Source organism: Leuresthes tenuis, unplaced genomic scaffold (assembly GCF_036924035.1).
Source record: "Leuresthes tenuis unplaced genomic scaffold, fLeuTen1.0.hap1 SCAF_6, whole genome shotgun sequence".
In the NCBI taxonomy this organism is placed as follows: Eukaryota; Metazoa; Chordata; class Actinopteri; order Atheriniformes; family Atherinopsidae; genus Leuresthes; species Leuresthes tenuis.
In genome coordinates this window covers 18,912,090-18,938,048 of record NW_027325360.1, presented here as the reverse complement: position 1 = coordinate 18,938,048, position 25,959 = coordinate 18,912,090, and the positions used below count along the sequence as shown (strand labels likewise).

General features: G+C 41.9%; 3 protein-coding genes across 3 annotated transcripts; 1 reads left to right on the top strand and 2 right to left on the bottom strand.

The window, feature by feature from the left end:
- Window positions 1–4,953: 4,953 nt before the first annotated feature.
- Window positions 4,954–12,784, top strand: poc5 (POC5 centriolar protein homolog (Chlamydomonas)). Its single transcript, XM_072388069.1, has 13 exons — window positions 4,954–5,013; window positions 5,663–5,746; window positions 6,249–6,372; window positions 7,036–7,143; window positions 7,261–7,460; window positions 8,821–8,997; window positions 9,374–9,478; window positions 9,675–9,854; window positions 10,231–10,414; window positions 11,245–11,378; window positions 11,675–11,776; window positions 12,079–12,249; window positions 12,352–12,784. Exons 2-13 carry the CDS (start codon window positions 5,663–5,665, stop codon window positions 12,484–12,486), a joined length of 1,704 nt encoding a protein of 567 aa, XP_072244170.1. The 5' UTR covers window positions 4,954–5,013; the 3' UTR covers window positions 12,487–12,784.
- A 232-nt stretch (window positions 12,785–13,016) lies between these two features.
- On the bottom strand, window positions 13,017–17,330 carry ankdd1b (ankyrin repeat and death domain containing 1B). The gene is made up of 15 exons (XM_072388068.1): window positions 17,087–17,330; window positions 16,628–16,728; window positions 16,391–16,489; window positions 16,206–16,304; window positions 15,917–16,021; window positions 15,718–15,819; window positions 15,454–15,552; window positions 15,042–15,140; window positions 14,792–14,890; window positions 14,549–14,647; window positions 14,349–14,447; window positions 14,103–14,198; window positions 13,530–13,731; window positions 13,167–13,298; window positions 13,017–13,072 (listed from the first exon to the last, which is right to left on the bottom strand). The coding sequence occupies exons 1-15, from the start codon at window positions 17,259–17,261 to the stop codon at window positions 13,017–13,019; spliced, it is 1,662 nt and encodes a 553-aa protein (XP_072244169.1). The 5' UTR covers window positions 17,262–17,330.
- Window positions 17,331–18,499: 1,169 nt separating this feature from the next.
- polk (polymerase (DNA directed) kappa) lies at window positions 18,500–25,678 on the bottom strand. Its single transcript, XM_072388067.1, has 14 exons — window positions 25,316–25,678; window positions 24,951–25,070; window positions 24,705–24,857; window positions 23,636–23,767; window positions 23,393–23,543; window positions 23,093–23,299; window positions 22,637–22,761; window positions 22,296–22,462; window positions 22,166–22,198; window positions 21,954–22,050; window positions 21,128–21,299; window positions 19,984–20,967; window positions 19,097–19,139; window positions 18,500–18,973 (listed from the first exon to the last, which is right to left on the bottom strand). Exons 1-14 carry the CDS (start codon window positions 25,442–25,444, stop codon window positions 18,892–18,894), a joined length of 2,595 nt encoding a protein of 864 aa, XP_072244168.1. The 5' UTR covers window positions 25,445–25,678; the 3' UTR covers window positions 18,500–18,891.
- Window positions 25,679–25,959: the final 281 nt, after the last annotated feature.

Genomic DNA, 25,959 nt, shown 5'->3' with positions numbered 1-25,959 from the left:
TATTTGCAGTAAATAAAATTAGATTTGATTTGTTACTTTTGTTCTAAACAGTGAAGCCAGAAGACAAGCATATACACCCTTATTTACAACAGTCCCATGTCTTTTAGAAAGGTTGTGCTTGTCTCACTATGGCATTCTTTCTCATTTAGATGGCACCGAGCTTGCAAAGCCCTTGATTAAGAGGTGCAATTTAAGCACAAGAAAACACAGTTTTTTTCACACAGCTCACAAACAGCAGCCACATTACCTACCACCAATTATATAATTCCTTTACAGTAAATGCATAACCTATAGGCTCTTGGGCGATAAATAGAGTATTTAGGTTAAGTTTAAGACAGCAACTGCCTGTGTGCCTGCCGTGATCCTAATGTCTTTGAAACTTGCAAGTGATTCCTGGATAAAGTGAGAGCGGGAAATAAGGGAAATAACCGACTGATGCAAGCACGGGGACATTCAGCCACTTCATCATTAAAGCCTGCAAACTATATCAGCACAAAGAGGAAGACTCTACAGCACTGTCCACTGTGGAAAATGACTGCCACTAAACTCTTTTGTGAATCACAACCAGTATATTTTATTCCTCATTCTCTTTTTTTTTTTTGTTAGAAAAACTGAATCTCAATCGCTTCCTGGAAGAACACCATGCGTCAAAGAAATGCACTAAATAACCACGTAGAAAAGGCTGCAACACTGATTGTGTATATTATTTATCACGAAATACACCGAATTGTATTTCTTAAGTGTGCGGGGACAGACGTACACAGGCACACATTAAAAATAGAAAAGAAAGAAAAGTGTCAATCTTTTTCTGAACTCAAGGAGTCACAGAAGCAGTGACCTGGTGTTTGTGGCGCTCTCTGCTTTTGATATTGTTTGGGAGGGAAAGAATCCCCCCTCAAGCCATAAGAGTCCATTTACTAGTGCTCAGGAGATGAGGAGCACTTAGCTTAATGTACAGGACAGTAAAAATAATCCTAATAGACACAGGCAAAGAAATGTTCATGGACTCCAGTGTCTTTTAATCACAAATGAAATACAACATCTATATGGCTGATAGCCTCCTGAATTCAAAAGCAAGAATTGATAAATATAGCCTGGTATTGGGTAGATATTAAGTCAGGGCCGGTGCTTGAATTCCATATGTGCAGTGTTGTGTATATCAGTGTTTCCCAACCCTGGTCCTCAAGGCACACTGCCCAGCATGTTTTCCATGTTTCCCTGCTCCAGCACACCTGATTCAAATGAATGTGTCGTCCTCAGCCTTCTGCAGAGCTTAAAGACCCATTCATTTCAATCAGGGAAACATGGAAAACATGCAGGGTCCTTGAGAACCAGGGTTGGGAAATACTGGTGTATATGATAAACTGTACTGTATTTTATCTTTTATCTCTGAGATGATATCAGAAATGTTTTAGTAAACACCACAACTCCACTGTGGAACTGTCCAGTTTCTTACTGTATATCAAAACTAGGGTGTCCTTTCAATAAGTGAGTGTCCGTACATTTACCGTTTTGTAAACTGCTTACAATGAATGAATAATGATAGACAGTAAATGAATAATATATGAATAAATAATAAACTTGTCACTTTATCCAGCAGAGGCTGACAAGGAGTCAGAGCACGTCTCTAACACACTGAAACACCGGATGAGACAGTTTGCCAGGTCATCACAAAGAAACAGGCAATCATGCAGACTCACACTCACACCTATGACAAAATTAGAATAATGATTAACCTAATATGCATACCATGTCATGTCACCATAATTTTCACACAGCAAAGCCTGCACCATAAGTTGCATTCAAGAAAAATAGAATAAAAAACTCTGACTCCAACCTTTCCAAAATGTTCATCTACTAACAGTAAATTCCTATAAATAATTAAAAATTTTCTCAAATTGCTGCGAGGTGTTATCTTCCTCACATAACAGTAGAGGACTGTTCAATTCTTACTGTAAAACAGGGCAAAAGTCTTATCTTCAACATGTGTGCGTATTCAAAACCACTTGAATTGTGGTGCATGAGGACCATACAGTGTTTCAGTACACACATACATAAGCTGTAGCAGCTTTTTATTTACTCTATGATGCTTCAGTCCTGAGATGGACTAAAACGAATATAATACCTGCAGGACCAGCTTTCCTTAATGGATTAATGGAGAGGTGCAGGTACACGGTAACATCTGTCTGCTGTGTGTCCTCATCCACATTAATACAAACTGATGTGGACACTGATCATAACTGTGTGTGCCTTGTGGAGATAGAAGCTCAGGCTAACTGATTTAGTTTGCATCTTTACTGTCAGTCTCCACTGCTCGTCTGGGTAACAAGTTGCATCATGCTGCGGGAATGTGCGCCATATACAGTATACAGAGATGCAAAATATTCCACCTTGTTGCATCTTATCTGGCAGTTGATACTTTGTTATCTGAGTGCATCCGCGTGTTTAACAAATCTGGCAAATTTGGCGCACAAGCATTCAGAGAGCAAAACTAAAGGAGACCGGTGTCATCGACAGAGGCGTGTGATGGATTACAGTGGCCCAAGGGGGAAGTCCTGGTCCATCAAAATGTGATGAAAACTAATTTGAAAATGGCAGGCAGGTATGAATAACTGTACGATGTGTTCGAGTAACGTTGTGTTTGGTGAGAGGTCATTATTGTCTCATATGTGAGAAAAATGGGCTGATAACATTACGATTGATGATAGCACATTAGTTGTTGTCTTCGGGAGTTATGGCAGTCTGTAAATACACCTGACTGAAAATCGATCACAGGTAGGAACAATTTCTCACCACGTTTGTGATCAGTTTCTCTATCAGAGTGAAACAGATGAAACAACATGTACGGTGCATTTACAGGAAGAAAAAGGGGAATTCAATAACCGCAAAACTTGTGGAATTTATCCAAAAGGGCAAAAAGATAAATGTCTTGTATCAAAAGATTCCTTAACAAAGTCACCCCATACGAACAGAAAATGTTATGTCCAAATTTTTGTTCTTTCTACCATTGCAAGGCCATGTATAGCCTATAATGTTGCAGAGCTAATATACCAGAGGGAAAAAAGTCGAATGGATTGTGATTGTTGTCCTGGAACAGATTGAACAGGCTATGAGAGAAGACTGTGAGCTGAATACCATTTCAACACACAAGCCCAGGTGCATTTCCCTTGCTGAGAGGAGGGTGAAATTTACAAAAGGGGGTTTGAGGCAGTAATACCTGCTTTAATCTAACTGTTATCAAAAGTAGTGTCGTAGTTACTTTTCTCTGCAACAAAAGGAAAACACCATACAGAGTGGGTACAGAGTGGAGGTCTTACTCTATCGTGTGTGCATTTTAAACTCAGATCTATACAATTATTTCTTATTTTACACATTGATGTTGCCATGGGAGTCAGAAGACAGGTGTACTTGGTACTGAATCCCTTAAATTGCTTGTTGATTAAGACAACATGGATTACATACTTGACATTAGGTATCTCAGTTTAATAATTCCTAATTTACTCTCATGTTGGACAATTAAAAGGCTGCAATATGCAGCCATTAAGGATGAAAATTAACAAACATTTTTGAGAAAGTGCACAAAACTCTAATTAAAGGTGTTTTAAAGCCCTAAAAATACAACAAAAATCACCCCAAATGAGAGATTGTTATGAACATGAGAATAGTCTGCTCTGAAATGAAAATAAGTGATCTGTGGAGCTTCCTGTCCTTCAACAGGACACCTTCGCTCCCCACAGAGCATCAAGGATTATCCTCAGTGCCTCACACTCCCAAATCAACTGTCAAGACTTTTAAGGTTTATTCAGTGTAATAGATGTGGAGCGAAAGACTTTTACATATTTTTGTTTTTTCCTTCTTTTACAGATTATCGTCACCAATGTGAACAATGCATCAACTCTCTTTTAAAAGTCAGCTTGCAGGTCTCATGACAGAACTGACAGGACACCCTCGGAAAATGAAGTACTCCCAGCCAGGTGGCGAGGAGGCTCAAGTCCAACAGTTCCACTAGCAGCTCTGCCATGGCTGAGAGGGACCATATGTCTCTTCTCTCCGCAGTGTGTCAAAGCCCAGGACTGCCAAGCCGTTAGGCCTATCCCACATATGTGTCGTAATACCGTTAAGCACTAAGTCTTCAAGGTTTAAAGCATAGCGGCAGTTCGGTTTGTAAACCATCATCTGTTTTGTTTTGGCTCGTGAACAACAGAGAAATGACCACAGGGAGGTTCACAGGGTGGTGGTATTCACCGAGGACTTACACCTTCTTTAGAGAGGTACGTTTGTTTCTTTGTGAAACTGAGATTAATCCGCTATTCTCTTTACAGTCACACAGTCTAGAAACCTTGATTCCTCTTTTGAATGGGCAAAGAGCCATTATTTTGGAACCACACAAGCAGACCAAAGTTTATTGTTGTAATTTGAATTGCCCACATATGAAAATCATTACCAATAATGAAAACATTTGGCAGTTTCATTTGTACAGTATTATATCAAGTCTATATGCAGAAACCACAAAATTGTACATATTATTATAATATTATTATTGTTGTATGATAGAGAACTGTGTCAAAAAATAAATCGCTTAAAACACATTTGACCTTTCTTTCTCTCGTTCGATAATAAATGAATGCAAATACAATTTAAATACTATCTATCTTTCAAATCTGACTCCGAAAGCCAAAGGACATAGATAATAACTAGACTGTGCTTCCACTGACGGCCAAAATCAGTGTAAATCACACAGACCAACCCTTCAAACTCACTGGAAAAGGTTAGACGATTCATTTTCCTTCTAACTGCAGTAGAAGCGAACGTTGTTCCGCTTATCGTTGCCCTGGAAATGATTAAACCAATCAGAGTTGATCTAGCGTTTGATGTTAGAAACAGAAGCCAATCAGAGAGTCTGTTATTTGAGGGTCGGTCTATTTGAAACGCCATAGCAAGCACTTTCCAACTGACGATTACTGTAACTTGTGGAAACAGACAAGTGTGGTACCCGCACAACTGATAAAGCTAGTAAGTATTTCGGATAAACCTGTACTGTCTGCGCAGGCACGTTTTGCTCGAATGGTTTTGTTAGTTTGTGTTTTCCGATTTGCAGCCACCGTAAATGTTTATCGGTCTTTCAATATTAAACATTAGCGGGTACTTCTGTAGCTAACGTTTGTTTAACGTTACAAGTAAATCAGAAGAAACCAAAGCTAGTGTTTGTTGGGCCGTAGGAACCAAATAGTACTGCTGGTTTGTCTTCAAGCACATGGACAGTATTACTCGTCTGTTGTTGTTTTTTTTCTGTTTTTTTTTTTAGTCTTTGTAAAACACCACGTAAGGTTTGTTGTAGGCTTTCAGTTTTAATTAATTTGCATTACACCTGGGAGCGGAAACTGAAATGTGTTTTCAAATGTAACTTAGCTGTAGTGCACTATCCAGTCCATATCAAGTTACTATAGAAACTGCACATTTTTAATAGAAGCTGTAATTATCTGATATGAAATAGTGATAATTGATTTTAAAGTTCATTCCTTAACATTCATAAAGACAGTCGTTGCGTTTTCATGAATGAAGTCGCATAACCCGTCACATATGGGACTGTGTGTGTGGCATTGTTGTTGGCTCATGCTGCTTCATCAGATTCTTACTTCTCTGGGTCTTTTTTTTCACGTAGATGTCTTCAGACGAAGAGGAACCCACCAGTCCCGTTCTGCCCAAAGACTCAGACCGGGGCAGCTCTGTGTCCTCTGAGCTCCAGGTGATTAGAGAGGACACACCTGCCTGTCTTAAATTCACACTGCAACACGTAGCACATCCTCACCAGTTAGTTTGGAGAGTCACTGTTTTCTGTAAGCACACTGAAGACAACAATGCAACCAAAATATCTGTTTTTGTCAAACTGCGCAGTCTGAAATGAGGGTATCCCTGTAAATAGTTTCGGCTCTGATGTCTGATAGGCAAATTAACCGGCTTGATTTAAAGCAAAATAGGAAAGCCTGAATGTTTTCATTCTCCATGACTAATCTGCAAGAAAAGCCTGCCTGATATGTCATAATCTGCTCTCATCTGAGGATTCCAGGATGTATTGTTTTGGGTTTTTTTGGGGGTTTTTTCAGTGTAGCTCATTCTTTCCAAAAACATCTATTCATGTCAGTCCTATATTTTAAAATGTCACAAGTTAAATGTTTTTTTTCATATACGTGCATCTATCAGCAGATGCTTGGGCCGACTGTTCTTGTTTTGTGTGTTCGGATTACCAGGATGAGTATGAGGAGCTCCTCCGCTACGCTGTTATCGCTCCAAAGATTGAGACGCTTGCAGAGGCTCATCTGAAGGCTCTGACTGCCCAAAATAAAGATGACACGGAGTTGCAGGACCTACCAGGTATCTTGAGTTCCCTCTGTGCACACGACTCATTAATACAAACACACGCGCATATATTTTGCCAAGTGTTTCTGAGGAAGGTCAACATTGGACCTCGCAGACACTGCAGCCCCCATCAACTGATCAGCTGTCAAAAAGGACTTGCCATCACAAAATGAAGAAGATGCGGTCTCCGAGTTTTCAGCTCGTAAGCCAGTCAGACCGCCTTGATATTGCTCTGTCACATTGTACCCCCTATCTCTTTTTACTTTAACCACTTATTAAACAGTCCATCAGTGCCCCCCAGCCCGGTTGCAGCTCTCACTGAAAGTTTAGTGCTTTAACTGTCGTGGAAAAGCACACATGATGTAGAGAACAGAAAGGCTGATTGGTAATGATCTCTTGGAACTCTGCCCGCGCTGCTCTTTAGAGTGCAGGCTTTCTCTTCTTCTCCCCCTGCACAATTCAATTACGACATTGACATAAGATGCTTTCCCGGACGAGGAACCGTGCTCGTCTTATTCAGCACCGTCATATTTTTAATCTGTCTTCTGTTTTAGGAATTTTACTCTCAGCTTTAAATCACCGATTACATTTCAGTATTTTTAATTTTTTAACAGCAATTTAATGCATTTTAATTCATCTTGACCGTTGTGTATTCCTCACTCGCATGTGTTCTTTCAGATCCTGCAGCAGAGGCTAAAGATGGGAGACATTCCAGCAGGAGTGTACGATCATCGCAGGCCTCGCCCCTGATCGTTGAGCCCTCCACACAGTCAAGAGCCTCTCTTGGTAAACTGAATTAAAACAATGACAGTGTGATGGGTAACTGCATGTTCAGTTTATTTCTATTAGATATGCTTAGAAATACTTCAAGCTTTAGGTTGCGTTGTGCTTTCTGCCCTCCAGCTGACAGAACGGCAGGACAGTCGTCCAGCAAAGCGTCGGTTCTCTCAAACGTTCCTCCAGACAGGCTGCATGTACAGTCTGGGAGGTCGAGGTCAAACAGCCCAGACCGGCATGAGTTTGCTGTGACAGAGATGTTCATTTCAGAGGAGAACATTAGCAGGATGGAGAACATTCTGGACACGTGGAGCAACAACCTGAAGGTGAGTTTGATTCCATGTACCACAACACTCGTCCCCCATCAATCAGTCAATCATTCAATTCTGTCTCCTTGGGAGCTGAAATATAATGTTTTCTGATTCTAATGGAGCTGAAACGGAGTCACTGATGGTGGGGGTGGGCTTTTAGCATCAATAAGTTCCAGTAAAAAAATGCTGGAACATTTCTTTATGTTAAATGGAACTGTGGTACTGATTTGCTCATTTACTATAAAAAATTAAAAATTTAATTTAATGGATAATTGGGGTTTTTGTGAGAGGGGTAAAAGCTGTGACCGAACTGTTAACAGAATTATATTTAAGAAACTAATGCAACAATTAATTTGCAGACGTGCTTTTACTGGCAGAGCTGTCCTCTTGAAGAAGGATGTAGTCAAGTGGTTATATTTGTAATTCTGAGTAGTTGTGATATATGATGACTAAGTGTTTTGACGGCACATTTACAGTCCTTAAATTGCAAATAGATATTAAATTCAATGCCAATACATGTCTTTTCCTATTTAAAACGTAAGCGTATCATCTAACTGTTATTAAACTTTTAATGCAACCATGGCATAAGATGAACTGGAAAGATAAATTGGCAGTTCCAATTATTTGTTCCAGCAGCTGATTATTCGCTGAAATGTGACAGTCATGACAGCCTTAACGACCAGGTGAGAAGACTGTGCTTGAGTTTTAAGAATGCCTTAATTATGACGTACGACAGCTCTACTCGTCTTGGAAGCGGTGACCTTTTTAATTGTGTGTGTGTGTGTGTGTGTGTCTCGGTGGAGTGATTGTGGAGGAGGTGGCTGGCCCCGTGTGGGTGTCCATCGTGGCCTTCTCTGCTGACGTTGTACAGCTCATTCACGGACAGCAGATGACAACCAGTCACCTGCTAATCGGTGTTGATAAAAGAGCTGAGTTTGACCTGAGCAAAGGTGAAAAAGCAGAGAGAGACACGGGCTGTAACCGAGAATGTAGTCTCTCAAATTTTTACCTTTTTGTTTCAGTTTTATAGACATTTTTTAAGCTTATTTTGCCTACGAGAACAAAAATCATAGCAAGTTCACCTTTTGTGGGTGAAGGAGAAGTCTCACACTGGTGAGTTCACAATGTGAGCATTTATTGGTGAAGCCAAAATTTGAATATACTTGTGTGTTGTGAAAAAGCGTAAATCTTGCTTAAATTGGCAGGAACTTGTTAAATATCTCAAGAAGAAAAATCCAATAAAAAGGCACCAAAGAGAAAATCTGTCCACATCTTGTTCCCATCACACAAAGAAAAAAGAGTAAAAATATGTATGCTTACATCCATGTTTGCTTAAAAAGTGTCCCGCTTTCCCACCCTCTTATGTCCTCATTAGTCGAATGTGCTGACTGAGCTACGGAAGTGGAAGTTTGCCTTTATGGAGCAACACAAGCTGGAGATGATGAAGGAGAGGGAAAGACATGCAGCCCAAACAGCTGTCCTGAAGTTGGAGCAAGATGGCCTTAAAGAGCTGCTGCAGACCTATGAGACTTCAAACCAGAGAAAAGATGAGGTACGGGTGTAGATTTTCCTTCTCTAGCACATAATTTTATGGCTGCTGAGGCATGGATTTAGCCTTGTGCCATTTATGTCTGATTGGAAACTAGCTAATAAATGAATCATCCATTGATTATGGAGCTTATTTACATATTAACTTGATAAACCTATCATTTGGTCTATAAATCTTCTTTTTGGCTGTGAGAGAGTCACAGTTGACATCATGAAATGCCTCACAGTAAGCAGCCGGTCTATCATTCTAATGAATATCTGCTTAGCTGTTGAATACTTTTTATTAAACAGTCAAACTAACTCTTTTTTTTTTTTTTTTTTTTTTCTCCGTGTCCAGAGCAACCCGTTTACCGTGTTCTGTTGAATGTGTCCTCCCACAGGTGATTGCGAACCTGAGCAAAGTGTTGCAGAGACAAAAAGAAAACCTTGAAAAGATGAGGGCCTTTACCCACTGGAGACTGAAGCACATTGATGCCAAAGAAGAGGTACACTTTGAGTATTTATGGAGCACTTAATTTCAATTCACAAAACAGCTGTTTATGTAAATGGGGGGGGGGGGGGGGAAACGAGCTGGATGATGCTTTATTTATTTCCAAAATAAAATGATGTACCACAGCTGCACAAGAGTATATTTATTACCTTGTGAATATTTTTCATGAACGTTGGCCCTCCCCCCGACAGGCTCGCGCTGCTCAGGTGGCGCAGCAGCACTACAATATGCAGCTGAAGAAGAAGGTGTGGCTGGGCTGGCACTCTCTAGTTCAGAAACACTGGAAGGTCAAGTTGGAGCGAGCGTGCCGCTCAAGAGCTGAGGAGGTCTGCACCCGCTTATCTGCAGATTACGAGGTCAAGCTGGCAGAGGTAAATGAGTGAGAGTGGCTTGAGGACACTGGGTATAATGAGACTGCACTGCTGAGTTAATTTCTGTACACCCTACCCCATTTACAGTTAATGTACATTCACAAAATATGGTCTTTTTCTGCGCTCGACACAAACTTAGCAGATATTGCAGTGAAATGACTGCGGCCATTGTATGGAGATAGAAGTGTTTCAACAGGAATAGGGAGGAATTAAGGTTCATTAGGGTTAATAATGTTGGTGCTACAGACGCATCGCACCTCTGGGGTGCCAAATGTGAGGCGATAGGATTGAGACTGAGAAACTAAACTTTGATAGCTTTCAGTTTTCTCCTAAGTGATCGTTCCTGGATTCTCTCCATCTTCTCATGTCTTCGCAGCACTGCAGAGCTTTAGAGAAGGCTCAGGCAGAGATCCACAGACTGCGAGTAGAACGAGAGCAGTACGAGGAATCTATGAAGAAAGCCTTCATGAGAGGCGTATGCGCTCTGAACATGGAGGCTCTCGGCATGTTTCAGTCCACAGAGGCACGACCGCAGCAACCTCCTGTTCAGGAACAGCACGGTCTGTAGCAAAATGACCTGACAAGCTTTTAAACACGCATGCTCATCTTCTGAAACAACTGCCAGGTCCTTGTTTTCTTTTCTTTTCTCTCTTTTTTTTTGTTTTCCTGATCTCATTCAGTGGCTCATTTAACAGATGGATGAGTCAGTGGTTGTTCTTTATGCTGACTGAAAGGTACTTTTCACAGGCTGACCACCTTCATATCGCCTAATATTCCTTAGGGGCCCATAGTAGATATGCATGTTAACAAGCAGAGATGACATAAATCTGTGACCAGACAGCTAGATATTCATCAAGTCGGCTGTGTTGGCAAAACTTTAGTCTGGATTCACCATATTGGGCAACGCTTCAACTTTAGTGTCCAAGTCTGCTGTTTTTTGGGAAGCACATCGCTGCTGAAGGTCTGAGCTGATTGATTTCAACCTGCTCTTCTGCTCATCCTTCTGCTCTCAGGTTTAATAAGTTTTGAAACCTAAAATCATGGTGTCAGACTGTTAATTAAAATGCTCTGGTGAATCTTCGTTATCGTTGAGCCGTTTTTGCCAACAGTACTTTTTTTTTTTTTTCATACTTAAGGATTAGCCACCTTATTGAAACTTATTGGCTTCTCCATCACATGTTTGTTTTCATTTATAACTTCGATGTGTTGATATTTCCAAACAATCCAGAAGAGATTTATTTTATTTTTTTATTTTTTTAAATTGACATTTAATACTAACTCTACCACTTTTAATCAGGATTGACAGGCAGAAAGTGAAATTGCTCAACTACAAATAAAATGTTGGCTCGAGTCTGGGTTACATCTGTGTATTTATTTTTGTTTCTGGAAGGTTCTTTGCCTCCCCACGATGAGCCTGGACCTGCTACACTGGCTCAACTTCAACCATATCCCACCTCCTCCACAAGGTTCAGTCCAGTCCATTTTGAGCACACGCAGCCTTCCCACGGTGAAGCAGATCATATGGTAAGCCCCTGACAATTTAGTTCAAACACGTGTACGGTGCCTTTGCTGTTCACACACCTTTGTTCATCTTTGCCATTTTTCAGTTTGATTGACATAAATCATTATTAAAGTTTGATATTCATTTATCTTTCTGTAATTTAGCATTTTTGTTCTTTTTATTGAGAAGATGCCTCTGAAACAAGCATTTGTAGTAAGATATTTATAGTGCGTGTAGTCAGTTTGTCTTATTATTAATTATCATTTAATTGGTTGCACTTCCTCTAAATTCAGCTTCCATTTCCCTTTATTTTCCTAAGGTGGGTTCGAGAGCACCCATGTCCCACGAAGAAGTACTTCCTCCTACTGCAGTGATGCACAGCTCACTTCCACTCGGAGGCATCGCAAGTTCTCACAAACAGGTTAATATCGCACCGCTTTATCCACTGACTCTGTTGCAATGGACATGAGGAAATGACGGCGTTAACCTTCACAGCGGTTAGGCCAAAGTGTAGCATAGTCGCATCCGAGATGAACTGGTTCCAGAGAACCCAACGAATAAAAGTCTCTTACATGGCAACAGTCCCCAGTCTGGCTGTTTTCTTTCTCCAGATTTCTGGGCCATCTCTTCTGTGTTTCCATAGATTTCCATAAACACGTGTCATACCTTCTACTTTAACCCCATTTGTTTTTTACAGGCATTATTATGATATTTGTGTTTCAGGTCAGTGGTCGCGTTGTGACAGCGAGTCAACAAAAACCCTCAAAGACCGTAACGGCTCGCATCAGCGCACGCGCTGACGTCGGTAAAGCAGCACGCACCAATCTCCAGGTGATGGGAGTGGCCCCACCCATGAGCTCTGTCATCGTTGAACGTCATCATCCGGTTACACAGGTGCGGATGCGTTACTTTTAACCACCGATGAGTCATGAAGTGCAGTTCAGTCGCGTAAAGCTGAAAAATAACTCTCGTCCTGCTTGTCTGTCACACTCTCAGCTCACAATCGGACAGGCGACAGCTGCTAAGTTTCCTCGATCCGCACAGCAGAGCCACGCCTCCACTGCAGGCCGAGGGTCCTCCCGAACACACAGCAGCTCGTGCCATGTGCACTCCATCAAAGTAGTTGACTGATCGCCAAGTCAACTTTTAAGATTTAACTCGCCCTATGCAACAATCCATGCAATGCTTATGTTACCATTAATGTCAAGTAGTTTGGATCTGATTTGCCCTCGATGTCACTTGATGGGCTTCTGTTCACGTGTGAAAGAGCACAACAGGAATTTCCTCAGGAAAGTAGTTCATTATTACCGACTTGACAGATTTTAGATTTCCTATGAAGGTTTTAATTTAAATTATGCACAGTCAAGAATGTAGTTTACTGAATAAAATCACATGATGTGGCAACAGTGGTGCGGGACTGTTGTATGAGATATATATATATATATCTCATACAACAAAGTTCCTGCATATATATATAGATAGATAGATAGATAGTATAATATATGTTATGTGTATATATGTATATTGTATCATTAGTATAAAATACATTTTCTAATGATCTGTTACACGATGCTATTTTTGGAATAAATATTTTACTTGTGGAAATCAGTGGTTGACAATGGTTTAATCTGATTTTCAGTCTGTCTGACAGCAGTCCTCCTTCATGAAGTGCAGCAGCTCTTACTGCTGCTACTTACTGCCTCCGTCCGAAGCTTATCTGGAAGACACATGAACATTTAACTCAGGAAAAACTCTATAAAACTTTTTATATTTGTCGGAATCTTTTGTTTTGTAAAAACAACCGAAGGCACCTGCAGCTTTCCTGTTGCCGGTGACGATGAGGCCGTGGTAGAGTTCCTTAGCAGGACTCCTCTGAGCCAGCTCCTCCCCGTGGAGCCAGATCAGCAGCATCCTGTTCCCATGCTCTTTATAGCTGTGCTGACCTGTGGACAAACGCAGCACTGTGTAATCGGAAAAGCGGTTCCGCTTGTGAAGATGCTTTCAAGAATCAGGAAAATCAGATTTTTAAAATGTATTAGAATATGGATGAAATCATTATAGATTCATGCTAAGAGGTTGGAGGATTTGTGATTGCAGCATGTCGGCAGTGAGAGGATTATTTTAGAGTTCCCAAACACAAAAAGCCTGTCCTGTGTGTTTCTGTGTCGTGGCACCTGTCCACTGCTCCTCGATGGCAGACACTTGCTCCCGAGTGAAGCCCCACTGCTCTGCCAATCTTTTCCAGTCTCCTGCTTTCAGGAGCTCGTACGCCAGGCGCCACGCCATCGAACGGAGTCGCCTGGTCTCAGAGCGATGGTCAAGTTTAAACGTAAGTGGATACTCGCTGTGAACACTTTCATTAAGCTTGGGATTGGCCTGAAAGGGTAATTAAATCATGTCAGAAGACTGATTAAAGGCCACCAGGCCCGGAGAACGCCGGGGCACAGGAAAAGATTATTGGCAAGACACTAACACACATAATTAGCAATATGAGTGCCGGAGTTTAAAATTGAAAATGCTACGGAATCATGAATATAGTTGATTCAATTGAAGGAAAATTGTCTGTCGGATGTTTCTGGGTCGGGAGTTATTTTTCATAACGGATGCCTTAATGCTAATCGAGAATGCAACGTTTGGGAAATGAATCATTTCTGATGACTGTAATGATTGATTTCAACCCCTCAAAGACTGATTATATTGCTCATAAAAACTGTAAAAGTTCCAGGGATCATTCGACTGTCTCTCACCTTTCTCCAGGCGCAGTATCTTTCTGCTTTGATGATCATGTCCACAATAATCACCTCATCTGCTCTGGCTGCGACACCTAAAGCTGTCTTGCCCTGCTACTCCCAATCCAGCGTGTACAGTGAAGTTTCCAAAGTATATCAGAATAGATAAACAGATTAGTGTGTGTCAATCTTTGTTGTTTTTTTTTTTCTTTGCTTACAGCTTCATTTATATGGCAACTGTTTGATAAAAGTGTGAATTCTTACTCTGTCCTGGAGTGTCAGATCCACATCGGATTTAAGAAGCATTTCCACAACTTCGGTCCTGGCAAGTTCTGCGGCAAGATGCATGACAGTCTGGGACCTCTGACAGCAGCACAGTGAAGCACAGTTAACATTTTCCCGCTTCAGTGTTGTTTAGATACGCAGACTGACACCAAATGCTGTGATGCCACGGTTGACCATACCGTATCTGTCATGTTCATGTTGCAGCCTCCCGCTATAAGGGAATGGATCACAGGAAGGTGACTGTTCTCCACTGCCAGGTGGAGAGGCGTCTGGAGGCGCTGAGAACAAACACATTCTGTTACAAAACCATGAGCTGTCAGACTGGAGAAATGATTCAAGGTAACATGTTTGCAGCAAAACCTATGAGGGATCAGGAAAACCTGTAAGTGTGTTCTGCTGCCACCTACCTCGTGCTTGATTACCTGATTTTGAAAATCCGCATAGGCATTGTGCTTTGTGAGGAGTTGGACAAGTGAAGTGTCTCCTTTCTCTGACACGGGGTGCAGAGCGCTGCACTTGGCCTACAACGAGTCGGAGTTCAGCTGTGCAGTGTGGATTTTACATACTGAGCTAAAGTTTAACCTCTTGAACATATTGTAGAACAATTGAATGAACAGCTGGGAAGTATAGCTGGGACTCAATTCTTTGAGCCAGTATCATGTCTTATTGTACCACTGTGAGAATGTTGGGGTCACAGTCGGCCTCCAGCAGGGCCAGGACACATTCTTCATGACCATTGTCTGCAGCCTGATACAACGCTGTCTCCCCATCCTGCAACACAAAGGATTGAGTAACATGTACACTGAAGCAGATCGTTCTCCACTGGTTGACCACTTTTTAAAAGACTTGTTTTTCTCTAACTTTAACCAAGAACAAGAACAGTTCAGAAACTAACCTTTGCAACACAGATGAAACTGGGACATGTATTAATCAATTAATAAGTTAAGACGTTATCCTCACATTTAAGACGAAAATGAACCTGAAATAACACGGTAGACGTTCTTGTAAACATGTAAACAGCTCAAATTCAGCAGGGGATTACAACCGAAGTGTGACAGAGAGAATGTTTACACTGATTGTCTACCGTATTGACTTCATCCCGAGTATCAAAGCTCTGCAGCAGCAGTTGGAGACCATCCAAGTGGCCATTCCTGGCAGCTAAGTGGAGGGGCGTGTCCCCTCTCTGCCAGAAGGGAAGGAGGGAAACGACACACATCAAAGAGTGTTTGACTTTGAGCTTGATCTGTTGCGGGTGAAACGCCTAAATGCACACTCAGGTCCATGTTGATATGAATAACCTTCTATTTACTGTATGAAGATGCACCAAAAGCGCAGCAGCAGGGCACACCTTATTTGGCTTCATGGTGACCATGTTGTAGGGCTCAATCAGTAGCGCTAGCATTTCAACGCACCCATGTTCTGCTGCCAGTGCAAATGGCCCGTGTCCTGACTGAAGCATAAGAGCTGAGTTACAGAACAGCACAATCTACTGCAGGCATTTTAGTAGGTAACCAATTTTACAGTTGAATTTTGGGGTGAACAGATACCTGGTCATCTTTGTCCAACTCTTTCATCTGCAGGTCGTCGATAATGTACTCTACAATTTCTGTGTGATTGTTGATGGCGGCGCAGTGCATAATGTTCAGTCCTTCCTGAGGTGGAGAGGGCAGTTTTAAATAAGAGCACATTTTCTGTTGCACAAAGTCTGCCAGTGGATTTTATTTACAGCATGAGCTCACAAATGTTAGGTTTACAATCCATTGTAACTAACACTAATAGAAAAGCGGCCACGTTATTCTATTCACGACTCAGAGAAATCTTATCATGCTGCTTTACCTCGTTCTCGACCTTCTCTTCAGCCCCAGCACGCACTAATAATTTCAAGATTTCCAAGCTGCCGAACCAGGCAGCCAGATGAATGGGTGCCACACCGTACTGTCAGAGACAACAGAAAGTGGAAACTTGCTCACAGATGTCTCTTGAGCTTTTGTTCGTAGCTCAAACATTTCAACCCTTCACACCTTGTCCTTTTGGTCCACCTTGATCCTGCGCTGTAGAAGATGCTGAACGGCCTCAATGCTTTTGCCAGCTACTGCGTAGTGAAGGGCTGTCCTATTGTGCTGAGCCAAAGAACATTAACAGTATGTTAGTCACTTAATGAGTTCCCATGGAACTGTGAGGCAGTTCAGCCTTTTTGCCTTTGTGGTATTAAATATCATATCAAATAACGCGGTTTTATACAATTCGGGTAGACCCACCACATTCCTTGCATTGGCATTTAGGCCTTTTCCAATATTCTTCATGGTCCTCACATCATTCTTCTCAGCTGCTTCCATAAACTGCTTCTCTGTCTTGAGCACTGTTCAACACAGTTGACAGTTTTACCATTTTATATAAGCTGATTAAGAAGAGCGTTTAAACTTGTTTCATGTTTACACTTCCACAGCAACTAACTAAACTCAGATGACGGTGTGCCCTTTCGTAAAGAAGACCGCCCGCCAACAAAGTTCCATGGAAAAATGTAAAGCAAATGAGGTGCCTTCCTTGGAATACAACCATGCATGTAATCAGTCCTTCACAATATAGAGCTAACTATTAACATTTACACTCAGGTTTAAAACAACGTTTGCTCTCTAATTTCTCTACATGAATTTTCTGTTTTAAACTAAAGTTCCAGTCCTTCGACGTTCCTCTTTTTGTTGTCGTAGCAAACTCACACATCTCTTTGCTGTCAAAGCTGTCATCCGTGTCTTTGTCCGAGTGTTTGTTGAGCACGAAGTCAGAGAAGCCCCTGATGGTCTCCGGTCGCACCCACCTCCGAGGGTCCAGATTGTCCTTCTTAGGACCACGCTCCTTGATCATGGTCTTCAAAGCCAAGGCCCTTCTCTCCATTGGGAAACTCTTTGTAGTAAAGACACCGTGTCTTAGTCAGTTTTACTCGCTCACAGTAGTCATACAGCAGAGGCTTATTCATGTTTACTCTACCAGCTCACGCCCTTAAGAGGCCTGCTGATAACCCCAGAGTATATTTACCGTGACACACTTCACTTGTGTGTATGACTTGTAGGTATTAGAACTATGGCCTAATTTGTTTATCATCTACTGAATAACATGCTAATACCAAACTGGGAGTCCAAGATTTATCAAGGTTAACACAAGGCTCTGGTGATGGTTTAACTCGCCTTCCCAGGAGAGTTCGGTTAGTTATCAGACATGTTTGTTTTCAGAAACGGCTCACCTTCACTCAGTCTGATGCATTTGTGTTTTTCTACTGGACCACCTGAGGCCTGCGTTTCTTTTTTTTAATGTTTCATATCTGAGTTAAGCCTTAAAACTGGCCTCACCCCGGGCTCAACCTTGGTTTAACCTGTGTGCTGTTCTGGTCATTCTGACCATTTACCAGGAGGAAAAATCCCAATGAATAATCATCAGCCTGAGACCGATCGGTGTGGGCTCATTTTCTGAGAACAGGCTCACATCTTTACTGCACGTTACATGTGTGGCGCGGTCAACTGTACCCAAAGCTAACAAGTGTTGAAAAGTGTTATTAATAGAAATTAACATTTAGATTTGCAGCATGTGTCGTAAACGTAGCAATTTCCTCTGTATTAGAGGCATGGCTTCCGTGCTTAAATCACACCTGTGGCCAGAGTCAGGTTGGTGTTGAGTCTGCATGAGGGATCCAGCTCAAAGTTTGAAGCCATTTCAAAAGGAAAAGTCATTAAAAACCCTTTCACTTACATTTATGATAGACTAGGTTTGCTCCACCCATGTTCATCATAAACATAAATAGCCCTTCTACTGCAAAGCGTTACCTAGGAGATTCGAAAATGATCCACGACATCCATGAAGTATTTTGTACAGAAACTGTTACGCTGTGGCATGAAATCAAATAATGCTGTGGTCCACACGAGCAGTGACCCAGTGAACAGCAGAGAATTGTGCATATTCAATGTTAACATCTTTTACATTTCAGTGAGGTGATGCCGATGGAGAGTGAATGGCACACAAAAAGTTCATGTATCACGGATAAGAGTTCAGGCAGAATATTTATTCATCGAAAACATTTTACGTTATCCGTCTTTGTGAACGGCACTGACAAAATAAATACAACAAATTCCTTTAAAAAAAAAAACACCAAAAACAAAATAACAATATAATACATACAATAAGACAAAGAGTAATTCAAATTCATAGGGCAACAATGGGAAGTAAACATACAACAGAAAACAACAAAGTGGCATTGTTTTGACACCAGACACGTTGAGAATAAAAATCCGTTGCTGGAATTACTGCAAACTGTTTGTTGGCACCTTTAATTTTATGTACTACATGGCTTAAAAACAGACTTAAGTTGATTAGTGCAAGTGCTTAGCTTCTTTAGTCAGCTGCTTTTCGAGGAAGACACTGAACATGGCTTTGCGTGCAGCGATTGTCAGGACAGCTGAGAGCTGCTTAGTCACTGGCATAATATAACCAGTCCAGTCCAGAAACAGGGACCTGCATTCTGCACGGGTGCCTGTCACCTGAAGAACCTGTCTATGGTGTTGCAAAGGCCAAAGCTTTTAGCCTTTTTAGGAGGCAGGGAGGAAGGCGAGTCTCGTCTGAGTCCAGAAACAAACACAGTTACCATTTCAAATCAACGTGAGAACGTTCTAAAAGCACAGGTGGCACATGAAATATGCCGCAAGTGAACATTTTGTGAAGCAAAAATCAAGCTGTCTCACCTTTTGCTTTTGCTCGCTTGCCGTGGTGGGAGTTGTCCTCTGTCTGCAATCAGAAACAGACACCGAGTGATGTGCACAAAAAATACATAAATCCTCTCTTATCTCTTCTCTGACCAAAAAAAAAAAGACATTCATCGAGGAGGTACACAGTTGCAGCATCTCCTCAGGGACATAAAGACTGCAATTTCAGAGGCAGGCTTGTTTAAGAGAAAACCAGGCTTCAGTTCATTGTAGGAAATGAATAGGTGAGAAAGTGATTTAGCCATTTCCAAGACTGGGGCAAAGGGGGCCTGGTGGGGTGAAATGGGATGTCTTTTCTCTGTCTGAATCAATACAAACGTCTGACACGATGTCACTGTCAGTAAATAAGAGGGTCATAGGTCTCTGACAACCCTCCAAATAGACAATGCTTCTATACACTCCAAAGAAGTCATACGCCCACAGTTTATGGACATTTTCCACCGGATGGTATCTGTCCTCAGCAGAGAATTCTCAGACTTAAGAGCCATGCATGAGCAAATGACATAACCGGAGCCCCACTGTGCACGCAGAACAAGATGAGTAATTACCTCCCTGCTCAGGGCCAAACAGCAGCCACTGAACATAATGGGGCATTTGGCTAACAAAGAGCAGCATAAATCCCTTAGGTATTTGTAGAGCAAAAACAGGTTGGTCCACAGGTGGTCAGAATAAATGTTGCTAAGTAATTGCCGAACGAGTGAATAACCAATAGTTTGTACCGTCGTAACAGCTTGTTATCACCACACCTTACGTGGCCAAAGAGCTCAGTGACTGCAGGTGTAAAGATGGAACAAAGCAAAAAAAAACGTGCCAACAATCAGGCTACTGTGAAGCAAGATGAAAAACAGAATTCAACACTCGCTTACCTGCGGTCTTGTCGTTTTTAAGTGCAGATGTTTTGATGGAAAATAGCGTCTGTCCCCCGAGCTCATCTAGCACGCCCTGGTTCAGGCAGAGGTCAACGTGGCGGTTGAAGACAGTGAGGTCATGTGTGTCCTGACTCAGCTGACACACCGGGCAGATGAGGACGGAGGTTTTACCGTGACATGGCCGAGGCTGCTGCGAGGTCACGGGTTTGTCGTCACCTTTAATCACCTTCTGAACAGAATCGCTGCGCTGGCCTTCCCGAACGCAAACTCTGCTCGTCTCCAGCTCTTCAGCCTCACACTCTCCCCTCTGTTTGTGCACTCCTTCACATTCTCTATAGTCATTCTCTGGATCCAAATCTGACTCTTCGTCTGAAAGTGCGCTTTCCTTTGGCTTGCTGGCTTCATTAAGACAGCGGTCTATATGCCTGTTGAAGACATTCAAATCAGTCGTCTCCACCGGCCTGAAACACACCGGACACGTGAGGGTTTCTGACTTTGCTCCGAAGCCTGATGTCGATGCCTGGGCCTGCGCTGGAGAAACACGATTGTTTTCCAGGAGGTCTGAGGCAGTACAGCTGTTCTCATTTGCTTTTGTTGATGACTCGACACCCTCTTTAGAATAAGTGCCGGTTGAGGTAAACACAGAAGTCTCATCCTCACTTCCTTCCTCTTGCGTGCTTGCATTTGCCGCCTGGAGTTGCAGTCGTTTGGCATGAGCCCTATGGAAGAAAGACTGTTGGGGTTCCTCACCAGCCTGACTTTCCTTAGTCTGCCTACTCTGCCAGCGAACTTCCTCTTGTTTCTGGCCATTTTGCACCGGTGGAGGATGCAGAGGACCGGGGAGATGCTCTTTTTCAAGGTTTTGATGCATTATTTGGGAAGAGCCACTACAGCATGTTTTGCCTGGCTGAAGAAAGCCAATGATGCTTTTCTGCATGGGCGTTTTATCTTCAGTAGTCACAAAGGCAGATACCCGGACACCTTCAAGTACAAGGAGAAATATAATAATTATCTGCAGAAAACCTCAAAATGAACGCAGCGTGTTCTTTTTTTCTGCATGCAGCGTGTCACAGATCATTTAGATTTATTTCAAGCTACTTATATTAATTGACATGTCATTTGTATTGCTAAATCTAATTACCCATGAGCCTCAGTCTGAGTGGCTGGGGGCTTTCATTTTCTATTTCCGTTTTCAGTAGGTCCTTAGCAACAGCAAAGATCTCCTCCACTGTAGCAACGGCATATGGGAGCGTCTGTGCCCTGGTCTTCACCTCAAAGTTCACGTTCTTGAGCTTTAGTGTGACGGTTTTACCCTTCAAGAGAAAGAGCAAAACAGTTCAAGCAATGTCTGTCTGCTTACCAGCAACCTCCTGTTTATCGACATAATCAATAGGACGGTTCAGAAGGACTATAAATAGAGCAGAGATGAAAATCTCTGTGATCTCTCATCTCAGTGACTGATATGTCAGAGTTTTTATAGTCATGTGTTCATCTCCTAGGGGATGTTTCTGATGCTGATAGTAGCCCCTGCTGTCTCTTTAATGGCTCTCCATTTTCTCTTGCTATCAAGGGACCCAGGCAGGGGGGTGATGGCTGTACCAAGCCAACCAGTCTGTCCTCTATCGATTCAAAATGAATGGGCAGGGTGGGGTAGGTGTACAAGATTCAGACTGACGTCAGTGTGATTCTCGAAAGGTCAACACTCGGGTGGTAGTTTTTTTTTTCTCTGAACCAAAATAACCATTCCTTCTCTGTCTGCACAAAGAAATGTCCATTTCTGTTCTCTTTGCTCATTCTGAGACAATTACACAATTTGATAAGACTCATACCAACAACATCAAGAGAGTTACGAACACGCAAATACGCAAAGTTAGTGTAAAGAGGATGGGAAAACCAAAGAGCGGATTGAGGAGGAACATAAAGATATTTTCATTTGGAAATTTAACAAAGAGGCTCTCGTTCGGTACCTTCAAATCTTCTTTCTTCATTTCCTCTGCAAGGTCTTCACAGAGTTCCCTGCAGAAAGAGAGCTGCTCCTCAACTTTGCTCAGTTCTTTAAATGTCCTGTCAATATAAGACATCAGAAAACACCAAGGAAATGAGAGGATGTTCCAGAAGATGGACAAAAAAACACAAAGAAAAAAATGTATCAACCACTGTTAGTTACTTAAAAACCAACCTCTCTGTGCTCATGCTTTTTCTTTCTTCGTGCCTGTGTGAAAGAGGAGTCAGTGAACATTATCTCCTCTTTCTGGAGTGGATTGTTTAGTTTTCAGATGTTCTAAAATTTCATGAAGTACACACTTTACCTGGGTATATGTGTGGAGCCCAGACCCAGAGAAACTTCCATGAAATGATGCCAACTGGTCTCTGAGAACAACAGAGACAGCAGTGCCATCTGCTGGCCAAGATGGGAACAGTTGGTGATGCCCAGAGCGTTCAGCATCTTCTCACTCACCTTCCCTATTCCACAAACCTGGAGGAATACATACACACATTTTTACCTGAATGAATGAACATTAGTTAGTGAGGAACAATACATGAACCAGACAGGTTTCTCTAAATGTTTTGCACTTATACACAACTGAAACAGTCGCACTGCAACAAACACAGCGAGTTAAGTTTTCATTTGGTCGAGTTGGGACAGTACTTTGCGAACAGGAAGATTCAGGATGAAGTCCTTGACCGCCTCTCTGCTGGGGGGGAGTCTGAACTGTCCGTTGGGCTTGTTCTTGTCACTGCACACCTTGGCAAGCATCGTGTTTGGAGCAATTCCTGGAATATTGGTTAAGTGTGATTCAACAGCGGATATGTGAATGAATGATGATGGTGATCACAATTCCGAGCAAAAAAAAAATCTAATGATCACTACTAAACTTAGCAGTTTTGTTATTGTAAAGACCCGAATACTTAAAAAGATTCAATGTTTTTTTTTCATTTTGTTTTCAGTCACAAAGTGGTGTAGAGGGGGGTGAAAGAACTAAAAGCTAAAATGCATTTAACTGATAAGGTGACAGTTAGTACATCACTATGATACAATTATAAAGAAAAGACAATAAGCTGCAGTATTGTGTATTATCAACAGTGTGAGTGGCTTTCCCCTCACCTGCACTGGCAGTCAGCATGGTCTTCTGCTCAATGCGGAAGCGCATCTCTCTCACGGCCTCCTCAACAGACGTCCCGAACACCTGGAGAGCACCACCGAGACCTTCAGAGCCCGACAGGCCGGGGGAGGAGCTTGGAGTGTCCTCAAACAGGACCGGAGACAGGTCTTTTGTCTCTGACTCCTGATCAGGCTCCGTCTGCTGTTCATCTGCGCAGAATCAAATGGAATTGTGGTGTATAAAAACAGTCCATCGCGACGCATCATATATTCCTTCAAGAGTTTTGTAGAATTGGGCCTTACCTGCAGCGATGCTCGTGGAACGATAGCGGTGCGTACGCAAGGACTCTGGCCAACTCTGCCTCTGCTCCAGGTGGTCTGTAAAATCTAGATAAGCTTCATCCAGGCTCATTGGCTGGAAGTGAGGATCATAGTCTGCAAAAATCTCCCGGATCTTTCAGAGAGAGGACATTCGCAAGCATCTGTTAATAAGATGCAAACGGCCTGCGTGACATTTGTTAGCGTCTGAATGCCTCTCGCTCTTACCTCACCACTCACAGCTCTGTATTTATCAAAGTTTGTTGGAACAATAACCAAGTTGGGGCAGAGTTTCTTTGCAATGAAGCCAGGCATGGCAGCTCGAACCCCAAATTTCCTGGCGTGGTAGTTCGATGTTGACTGAAGATGAAAATAAGAAGAAGAGCATTTCCCCTTTGCTCATACATGTGATTTTAGCAATGCTTTAATCGGACACGATGTCCATTATAACAGTGATACAGTTTGTGATGCATTTATCATTTAAAATGTAAAAGTGCACATCATACCCACGAAGACAATACGAGTTAGTCAAATTATTCTCTATGGAGATTAAACATATTTGTAGTTTAATTGAATTTGCGAGCTGCGATTAAAATATTAGGATGAATCATAAGTGACCTGTAAGACGTTGGTTTCATGTCAGAATATGCGCTGATCTCCCCTTTGCTCACATGGCAACAAAAAGGTACCTGTGATTACATTAGTGCATAGTGGTAAAGATACTATCAGACTACATAGAGGAGTCAGAATGTCCTACAGACGCCGGCGCTACATAATGCAGCACAGAAAGAAACACCGACATCACCTGTTTAGATGATGATGCTCATTAGACCTTTTTTCATTGGGACAACCTTGGTTGTTGTAGCTATTTTTAATTATGTAATTTCCTTCATCACCATCAACGGTAGCAGTGGCGGTAGTATTAGTACTATTACTAGTATTAGAATTACTATGACTAGTACTATGATTATCAGTATTGTTTGTATTACTGTTCTATTACTTCCACATGTTAATAGCTGGTCTATTCTCTTATTCAGTTCAAACTGACATTCAGAACAACAATGGACCTGCCAAAATGTGCTCACTCCCTTCTGTACTTAAGTTCTTTTCCTTTTTTTATATTTTCCTCACTTTTGTGATATCACTGCATTGTCATTTTTCACAATAAGGAAAAGAAAAAAGAAGATTTTTACGTCTGCACGGTGTCTTGTATGTTACACCCACGGCTCGCAGCTGAAAAAGTCGTTTCTGAGTTTTCTGTCATAAGCGTACCCTTTAGAGGGATATTTCAACCCACCAGCATGCTCATGGATCCAACAGCCATGGGCTTGTCCTTCAGCTCAGGACAGTCTCTCATCTCCACAGCAGCATAGAAGGCGTCCATGTCCACATGTACAATCACACGGCTTAGATCGCGACTCTTCTCCAGCGCTGAGGCCACTCGTTCCACCTGCACACGTTTGACATCTCAGCATATTTAAGAAACCTCTAAACAGAAAGCAGGGTCAGCTTCCATCTATCAAGTCCACATCACAAGTCAAACCTGAGCCTTTGCTTTCTTTAACTGTTGTTCTGTGATTTGGGCCTTTTGGAGCATCATCTTCTCAATGCGCTGGTTCACCTGCTGCTCCCTCTTCAGCTCATTCTCGTAAAACCTGGATCCCTGCGTGGAAGGAGAAAGAGGAGTTGTATTACTTCTGTAATGCACGGTACTATACCACATTCATGTTATGTTATCATACAAGTTAAAGTGGTGTAGTGAAGTGAGAAAGTGAAAGCCACAGTTTATTTTATCCATAACGATAGCTTTAGTTTATATTTCCTCTTTTTACACTGGATGCAGATGATAATACGTATTTAAGTGCACAGGATTTGATTATTTATTGAGTTCACCCACTGAGTACCCACCTTGGACGTCTCCATAATGATCTTATTGATCTTGTCCCTGTCCAGACCCTCCATACCAGCCTTATTGTCATTGAGCGCCATTCTGGAGAGGAAGCCATTCTCTTTAGTGGATGCGCCCCCATTCTCCATCCTAAAGAATGAGTCTTTGCAGGGTAGTTTGTTTTCTTCGGTGGTCTGATCGTTTTTAAAACGATCTCCTCTCTGCTGTCAAGCTAGTTGATAAATTGAACTAAGACATAGTAGTCTGGATTTCCATTATATGTATCTTTCCAACTTAGGTCGGATATTCGTAAATAATTCAAAATCGTAAGTAACGATCACAGTATGTCAAACATATTAAGCTGTCTTAACGTTCATGTCCCGTACGTGTTTTGAAAAAAATGACGACAGCGGTTTTTGGCGGTATTTCCGCATACGTCATCATCGTTAAGGCCGGAAATGTTACAGAGAGGAAGGTACATAATATAAAATAGTTCATTTATGTCTATCTACCAATTTAAATTTAAATGTATCTAATGTAAATAATAACTGTATTAATATTTAATGTAAAATTGTATCATAATTTAATTGTATGTCTAAGTATATGTTTCAGCTTTCGGCAACAGTGCCGAATGACAATTCATGCCAATAAAGCAAATTTGAAT